Raw genomic sequence first — 9773 nt, 5'->3', positions numbered from 1 at the left:
TCCTATTTTCATGGATTCCAGGTAAGCGAGAAGCCACATGTCACTGTCAAACGAAAGTTTTTTTATTCTTTTTATTGTCAATCATTTGCACTTCAAATGAACTAAATTAATGATGAGATATGCACTTGACTTAAACAACATCTGTTATATGTTATGGAATGTTAATGTTAATGAACATTTTATGGGTTAAAAACAGTTAATTCCAATATCGAGGTTACATTGACACGAAATTTGCCATGCTAAGAAACAAATTATCTCTGTTACCGACTGGAAACAACACTTTTATCAACTGTTTGACAATTTCTATTATTTACATTACTTTAGGATGAATCATTCAATGCCCTTTGCCCTGAAACTACTTCTTAAAGGACAATATTGGACCTTATGCGTCTATAAATAAATACCTTTATATAACATAAGTCGCTATATAACTAAACAAAAATAGGATTTCTCTTTATTTGTACCATTTGTAAAATTAGCACTTAAATGGCTTTCTTTAATATAGTGGCGTTCAATTAAATAATTCTCTTCTTTTTTATCTGGTAAAATAAAAACAAATTCTGCTTGTATTTGACACACTTTTACTTGCATTGCGATGTCTGCATCACATGTTGTGTTTTATTGTATGCATCCGATTCTTATAATCTTATGATCATGTAACTCGAAAATACTATTTAGATCTTATCGTCCATTGAGCAGAAAAAGCTCACTACCAGTACACATACTTCTACCGACGAGATGGATATATCTTCAATGCAAAAATAGAAATATTTAGTTAATGTATCATCTTAGAGGATATTACTAAAGAAACCTTTACATTAATTGTAGACGATTGGTGATTACACTTTGAGGATAACACTAAAGAACCTTTACATACCCGATTGTCCATGCACCAAACCCAGCAGTACCTGTATACCAGTATGTCACCCTGCGGCGCAGATTTGTTTCAGGTAAACGTCGCTGATTTATGTTCTGCACATCTTCTCATCACGATTCATCAACTATGATGTATGTTATTACATTTCTGACACTGTTGTTAAATTCCATGGATGATCGTAAAAGATATCAATTTCTGTTATATCATCTACATGCTGCTTCCTTGTTCTATATTTAAGGGAGAGTGCTCTGAAAACATGTAACAAGATCGTAAAAGGCAGTGCGGACTATACAGGAAGTCAACACACAGTATTTGGAGATACAATCGGGGACTTAGCCAACCCTATTATCATTCATTTTCCAACTTGGTCGGTACGTTTTACATTACACTGTATCAGAACTCTGATATTATCGTTTTGCATTCTTTCTTATCAATCGAAACCATTTTAAGGTGTCTAATGTCATAACTATAGTCAAAGATCAAGTATTCATCACTGTTGGTTTAATTAAAATATTTCTTTTTTTTTCAACATATACTATATGCATGTGGACGTACTTTAGTCCTTAATCGTCTTTTGATTATTTTTCTGACAAATTTGATTAATTTATTGCGCACAGAAAGAAAAAAATAATTACCATTTTACAGGATAACATTTTCGTAATCGTCCGTTGCCTCAGTCTTGTGGAAATAGTATTCATGCAATCAATTTTACTCTTTATCCTGACTAATGAGCATAAAGCAACTGAATTTGTTGTTATTTTACAAAAGATAATCTATCATCTGTGTGAAAATTGCTATGCTAAGATATATATGGGGGAAAATGACAATATCAATAAAGATTCCATTTAAAATGTAAACTCGCATTTTATTCATAGCAAATCTCACAATTTATATTTAAAATAATTAGTTATTTCATCATAGTTGCCATTATCATTACAGAAACATTTTAAAAGGTTGTTGCTATTTTGGTTGATCTGTTGAGATGTTCACCACCAGTAGTTTCTTGAGATGATCTCTAATTGGTCGTTGAAGAACACTCTGCTACAAGTTGATATCCTTTGTTAAAATATTGTTTTAATCTTAGCCAAAGTACAGATTCCAGGTCCTATTCTATGGGAACGGTCAAGCGACAAATCTCATTGGTTCGTTCTTGGTTAATCCATTCATCTCAGAGGCAGCAGTGACCACAGAAGGCAGTGACGTCAGACATGTTACAAAGACATACTTAAACACAAATGCAGTGTAAGTCTTTTTTACTTAATGTACCCTAGATGCTAGAGTATCATTAACTTTCATATCCGCACATGTAAGAGTATTATTCTCATACTTCGACGTTTTGGTACAATTATTCAATTAAGATAGCCAACCATTGTGAGAAATAAGTTCGAAGAACACCGCAACTGTAAGTCAATACTCCATACATACAAATTCCATGATATTTAACGCAAATCTCGTTGTTAGCATCCTTTATAGTAAAACCAGTTTCTAAACGTTAATATTCATTGCGACAATAATAATTTGTTGACGCAGTGATGTTTTTAAGTTGAATGACATTGGTAGACATGTTATACAGTCTCAGACGGCGGCACGAATCTATCGCATGGAATAAACCAGTTTCACACCCGTAGGTATGAGAGAAAAAGGGCTCACAAATAAATTTACGTTAATATGAGATACTAACCTCTTTAATGTATCAAATGTTTGATAACCACCGAAACAGTAAAGATACGGTGACATATGAAACAATCAGTCGTAGAGTAGCTCGAGTTAGTTGACGGTCGTAACATAAGTTTCTATTTAAAACATAGAGGTATTATCATCTTTGATAATAGGATATCTGGAAGAACAAGCCAGTCAAATGATGAAACAAATATCTCTTTTAGAATGCCATGCCTTAATTTCAAAACATTAACACAATCAAATCAATGTTGTAAATTTTAATTTAAAATTTCAAAGCTTGTAATCTTCAGTATCAAATATGACAGATAAGACTTAAAATGAAATATGTATTAATGACAAATCCCGTCTTTTTAAGTTCTAAGCGACCGTTGAAATGAAATTGGTCGTAACAGTTGAAGTAGTTTTCAGTCAGGACATATTTGTTTTAGAAATGCTTATTCAGCGAAATCTTGTTGTTGTTTAATTGCTTCATATGTTTCAGTGCACAATGTAAATCAATACTAAAAATATGATTAATCATACTTTTTATTTGTATTTTTTTTAAAGTTTGACTTTGGATTACGAGGTATTCCGAGTTACATGTTCACCAAAACCAGAACAGCATCGCGTTTGTAACCAAGATGGCCGCCTTGTGTGCGAGTCAAACCACTATGGACCTAACTGTGATAGGATTTGTATACCTACTAACCACGGGGTCTGTGATAATCTGGGACATTTGGTCTGTAATAACTCTTACTATGGGCCGAAGTGTGACGTTCACTGTGTAGCAACTGGACATAGATACTGTGACAATAACGGAAATCTAAGATGCAGACCTAATTATTATGGCGCTAAATGTGATGTTCACTGCGTGGACAATTCCTATGGAAGATGTGACGCCCGTGGACACCTCCAATGTTCCACGCACTATTACGGGCCAAATTGTAGCGTGAACTGCGTCCCTCATGGTAATATTAACTGTTTGAGCACAGGAACTATCGCATGCTCAACAGGTTTCTTTGGTCCAAATTGTGAGACTGCTTGTTCAAATACATCCCATGGAACATGTAATCATAATGGAACTCTCGTGTGTCAAATTGGTTTCTATGGCACAAATTGTGCAACATTTTGTAACAATACTTACTATGGAGAATGTGATATCAACGGAAATCTCGTTTGTAAAGATGGTTTCTATGGACCGGAATGTAATATCGCATGTTTCAACACTTCACATAGAGCTTGTAATATTAACGATACTATCTGTAATAACACCACACATGGGTATTGTAACAATTCCGGTAAACTTGTATGTCATTCTCAATATTACGGTGAAAATTGCGACATATTCTGTAACGGTACTCAACACGGTACCTGCAATTCGAACGGAACTCTTCAATGTGAAGAACGATATTTTGGAACGGAATGCGATATATTCTGTAATGACACCTTTGGAGATATTTGCAACTGTCCAAACGGTTATACTGGAAAATACTGCGACACTGAACTTTCAGTTTGTTCTTCACAGCCTTGCCTCAATCGAGGCAGCTGTTCAGAAATAGGAACAACTTATCAATGTCAATGTACAGTCGGATATACAGGTTCCAATTGTGAAGAGGTAGACATATGTGCCTATTCTCCATGTCGCAATGGTGAATGTGCAACAACTTCCTCTGGCGTCCAGTGTAATTGTAAACCTGGTTGGACAGGGGTAACATGTGAAACGGACATCAACGAATGTCTTGAGTCTGTTTGTCAATTAGGAGAGACGTGTATTAACAACTTTGGTAGTTTTACCTGTCTGTCCTGTGCCGAAACAACCTGCCAGAACAACGGGACCTGTACCATACAAGGCGAAGCTGCTGTATGTTGGTGTGTGCACGGTTGGACTGGGACTCATTGTTCCATTCCTGACGCCTGTCTCGACCATCCCTGTGGGAAGTATAGGCGATGCGAGGCCTTCCCCGACGGTTACTACTGCCACTTTATGGAGGATGTGTGTAGCCTAATGCCATGTCACAATGGTGGAGTATGTCAACAGGATGGACATATGTTTACATGCAATTGTCCAGTCGGGTATACAGGTGACACTTGTGACGTGATAAATCCTTGTATAAGTCATCCATGCCTAAACGGTGCAACTTGCACTTACGGTACAAATTCCTACACATGCACGTGTGCTAAGGGATACACGGGAGACACGTGTAATATCCCTAATCATTGTGCATCGAACCCTTGTAATAACAACTCTGTGTGCGTCAGTGGGAATGACAATTTTACATGTGTTTGTCCAGAAGGTTTGAAAGGACATGACTGTATGACGAAGGACTTCTGCTTAAGTAACCCCTGTCACATTGGAAGTACTTGCGTTTCTTCCGCCACAACATTTACGTGCGTGTGTCCACCAGGAATGAATGGAGATATGTGTAACAGTACAAGAGACAAATGTGACCCGTCGCCATGTTTTAACAATGGTATGTGTGAGACAGTGGGTGAGGCGGCCGTCTGTTACTGTCTCGGTGGATGGAATGGGGATTTCTGTCAGAATGATATTAATGAATGCGAGACAAATCCGTGTCCTAAACCACTCTTCTGTGAAAACTATTCCGGGGGATTTTCCTGTATGGAACACGTGATCAGACGCCAGTCCCCAAAATTAGGACCATTGAAGGCAACGAAGACACAAGGTGACTATTATATCCTAGGCCTTCCAGTTAATTTCGTACTTCAATTGAATTTGGATCACTAACATTGATCTAGTCTTTGAACAAATCTCCTATACTCATATAATACCTACTGCCGTTCCAGGAAATCCTAATGTTTTTGTTTTGTGTAATCAAATAATTTGTTGTTTCATTGGCTTTAAACTGTTCATTGTCATCTTTCAGTTTTGAAATTTTGCTTAAATTTACAGGATAAAAGAATCATGATGGATTTATTTGGAATTTGGTTTACTATGAAAAAGAATACTTTAATCTGAAATTAAAAGGATAGACGACTATCATTTTAGATGACGTTTGAAAAAAATCGGTTATACTGTATGCTGCAGTACAGTAGAAACTTTTATAATTTGGTTATATGTGTGGACATAGTCTAAATAAGAATATTCTCTCACATTACAGGAGATACAGAACTGGGCATACCGTACGTGGTTACTAAGGATAATGTTTTCACACTGATACAACACCTACAGAGTATACTCACAACGAGGCTCTGCGTGACACACCACGTGTATGTTTACCTTCGCGGATTCAGCTCGGTCATCAGGTCTGGTTTACATCATATCATTATCATTATCATTGTGTTTGGCATATACCTGTCAAGCCAAAATCTTATAAAGGGAAACGAAAATAATTTGTTTGCATCTATTTTATTTGTGAAATAGTTTAAGGAAACGTTTTCCTCGAAATAAAAAATCTTCGTAACAGCACGATCGTTTGATATGTTCGTTTGATATACAGTGCATATTGCTATTGTTGTTAGGATATGGCTTACAGGAACGTCTTATACATTCCACTTATGGGATATTCTGACAGGAATGTAAATGTTTTTGGGAAATGCTTATATGAACATGTAAATTCATTGTTTTAAAAATATTTGAAATTTCAGAGGTACTGATATTTTGATTTCTTTTCATTATTTTTCAGCACTGATACCTCAACTCTTAAGATCCGTGTACTATGCAACGGTGACGTCATAAACAGTGAAAGAGTTTTAAATGAATTACGGGATATTGTTTAAAAGAGAATAAGAACGAACAACAAAACTTTCATAAAATTTCACATAGGCCAATATATAATTTCGAAAAAGTCACTGCAAACTGAGCAATATCATGAGAGATGTGATTATAATAAACTTTTTCTATTGAGGTTTAAAATGTGTTTTAATCTTCTAATGACCTTCTTTTAATAAAATTGTTAGTCGTTATTAGTCATTACAGACAGTAATTTACGTAAAATAATTGTCATAATAAAAATCATTACAATAACCAAACATAATTACTCCTTTTATGTTTAACACACTTACCTCGTATCCGATGACTGTGGCTGTGAAATATGTTTGTATTATGTTAGATAATTCGACATGAAGACATCAGCTGTGCATGGCAATAAATGCATTGTAACTAATGGCAGGATACAGGGAGATGGCTTCAGGAATGAAAAAACGACGGTTACCTCCTCTGGAATGAAATTTTTGATAAGTTTGTTTTAGTTATGTGATGAAAGATATCTTAAATGTTTGTTTGTTTCCTATAATATGTTGTGAAACTCGTCTCAGAAAATCTCATTAGAAATGAACTTTAATTAGGATGTCACATAAAAAATTCTAGATATAACGTTCCCGTCGATGTGTAATCAGTTTTGTACTAGTATTCATTTTATTATATTTCAATTCTCACTGAAGTTGGACTCAATGAAACTACTTAAAAAATCCTGTTTCATTTGCTCATGAACTTTGGTATCTTTTAACACCGATCTTCGCAGAAGAAAATATTCTGGACCGACTTTTGCCTAAGACGGCGTACCTACCTACTAGGTCTACTGTAAAGTAGGGCCAGATCTAAACAGTAGTGTTAAAAAAGTGCAAATATTACAGATTTGTACAATTTATACTTTTAAGAACATTTTATGAACTCTCATTTTGTAGTTTCAGCAGTAGGTTCGTTCACGTCGTCAGAAAAGAAGGAGTGTGAGACATGTAACGTTTTGTGTATGTTTATGGGGGATGTTGTAAGCCTAATCATAAGGAATATTTTAAGGTTAGTTATGATTTGATTGGGATCAATTTCTGTCCTTTTAGCGTTTTACTATCCCTTGCTTATAATTCGAGTCGAGCAACATTGCGGCCGAGGAAGAAAACAATGTGCCATGTTCTTGGGCGACGTGTGACAAAACTAAGAACGTTTCTGTAACAAGCAAGTGAAAGTCATTGAATATTGATTTACCTTTAATCAGTTGTTTAACTTGTATCAAGGCTAAAGGCTACATAAACCGCTAGAATTTTTCTGTCCCCATCACATTACGGTGACAGCCTAGACATTATCCTTCCGCAGCTTTGGCAGACGATTTTTTTTCAATCATTACATTTCTAAATCGATTTTAATGCTTTTACTTTTCATCTGGATTACACTGATACGATAATGTTTCTAAATAAATGTATGCAAAAAACCTGTAATATTTGCACTTTTTATTTCAATTAGATGTATTCTAATGACGGACTACTTTCTTATGTCTCTCTTTGTAGGATTGTACGAGTCCAGAGACTCGCAAAACCTTTTGAACTAATTCATATATATATATATATATACATTAATACGTATGAATTAAAATATAAGGATTAAATCCTGCTTTGGTCGATTTCATGGAGTGATGAATTGAGCTCATCTTGAAACAAATTTAACATGAACTGCTTCAAGCTTAAATGAATCTCTTGGATTAAAAAAGTAAGACGTCGTATGGTCAGTGGGTCAGTGAAACATTGTTCTTATATATTGTTTATTTTTATTTAGGATATTTCAGAAACAAGAAGAATGTGCTTTCATAATGAAATATCCATGAATTGTATTGATAGTCAATGCCGACGACTACCCTTGCCCTAAGGTGGTACTAAAAACCCTTGGCCATATCTTCGCTAATAGTGTAGCAGAACGCATAGATATAACAGCTTACCATAGCGTGGCCTAACGTGCAGTAGCAGACCGTAATGCACCTAAACGTTTCTGAGCACGATACGAATGTAAACTAGTAATGCCATTATTTGATAAATTATTTGGTATTAAATTTCGCACATTTGGATGAATCCGCGAATGTAGCGAAATTAAAAATCCCCGCAAATATTAACAACTATACAGTAACTTACCCCTATGCCTTAAAGTATCACTTAACGGAAACTGTGAGACTCAATTAAATCCGCACTAATTGCAAATCTTTCTTCAAAATAGCTGAATATTGGTGACACAGTTATATTATAACTGGTAAACATGGACATGACAAGGAATTCTCAAGTTAGAGAATGAGGATGCATCCTCAGAAATGTTGCAGAAGCCTGACGAATGACAATGATAATTTGATAATGAAAATGTAACTCCTACCTGTCGGATTGGTCTTTGAATGTTTTAATTTCAAAGCTATTTTCAACTATGAACTGTCTAAATATGAAACAGTACACCTGAATTAGAGCCCTTTTAACAGGAAATTGCATTTAATGTAATTAATCGCGCGACTTCAAATCTCGTGTGGGGCAATTGCCACTTACTGACCGCTGGTCAGTAGTTTTTTTCGGGTACTCCGGTTTTCCTTCACCAATAAACCTGGCAAGTCCTTAATATGACCCTGACTGTCAATAGAACGTTCAACTAATAAAACCCGAAACCTAATTTTAACATCGGAACTTTCTTTGAACATAGTCTGCACACCTTTTCAGGCGGTCGCTCAGTCATGACCGGAACTAATATCACGCTGGAACATAATTCAATACATCTCCCTACCAAGCGAGAGCCTATTTTGTCCACATTAAAAGGTAGGTTTTATCAGTTGTATATTGTTTATTTCTGAAATGGAAATTCACACCTTAGTAATGAATAGAAGAACATTAAACGCCCGTTCAAACGAAAAAGATTTAATAATATGGAAATAAGTCATTATACCAACACATTATTTAGTAAAAAAGTATTATGCGATAGACTATGTCCTGTAAGGTATGGAAATACATGGATTCCCCATTCCTACAATCAATCTTAGTAGTAAGCTGCGAATTGAATTAAACTCCAGGGACAAGACTGGAATGTGTCAACGGAATAAATAAAAACAGTTGATCAATAATAACTTGATAAAGATTTATGGTGACTATTTAGGTACATTTGTTGGACAAAAAAAATAACATTATCGTCAAAACGACTCTAAGTTGCTAAAAGATGCTCAACCGTCGATAGAGCATAAACGATACCCATAATCCTAACAGTAATTGGTGTTAATCGTGTATATATATTTCTAAGTAACACAAAAAGAAATATTAAAATAATTCATTTTACTTTTGTACATGCGCTATCAGTACCTCATTCCATATAGGACATAGTACCAGGGAAATTTTTCGGGATGAAATTAATTATTTTTAATATGTTTATCCTGAAGTAAGATTAAAAGCTCAAACTTTTCAACGATGGAAATGGTGTAAAATAAGTAATTTTTGTATCGGAAGACAAATACTAAATCGTATGCTCCTGTTTTTAATAAAGAAAAAT

The 9773-nt window shown here is 35.1% G+C and overlaps 1 protein-coding gene and 1 long non-coding RNA gene across 2 annotated transcripts; both read left to right on the top strand.

Moving 5' to 3' along the window:
• Positions 1 to 840: 840 nt before the first annotated feature.
• On the top strand, positions 841 to 3192 carry LOC138336729 (uncharacterized). Its single transcript, XR_011210452.1, has 4 exons — positions 841 to 950; positions 1116 to 1248; positions 1962 to 2119; positions 3104 to 3192. It is a non-coding gene; the product is annotated as an uncharacterized lncRNA (long non-coding RNA).
• A 15-nt stretch (positions 3193 to 3207) lies between these two features.
• On the top strand, positions 3208 to 7683 carry LOC138305018 (fibropellin-1-like). The gene is made up of 4 exons (XM_069245431.1): positions 3208 to 3304; positions 3529 to 5220; positions 5656 to 5800; positions 6181 to 7683. Exons 1-4 carry the CDS (start codon positions 3208 to 3210, stop codon positions 6272 to 6274), a joined length of 2028 nt encoding a protein of 675 aa, XP_069101532.1. The 3' UTR covers positions 6275 to 7683.
• Positions 7684 to 9773: the final 2090 nt, after the last annotated feature.

Source organism: Argopecten irradians, chromosome 12 (genome assembly GCF_041381155.1).
Source record: "Argopecten irradians isolate NY chromosome 12, Ai_NY, whole genome shotgun sequence".
Taxonomy (NCBI): domain Eukaryota; kingdom Metazoa; phylum Mollusca; class Bivalvia; order Pectinida; family Pectinidae; genus Argopecten; species Argopecten irradians.
Note: the sequence above shows the minus strand (reverse complement) of the source record. Positions and strands in the feature narration are given on the sequence as shown.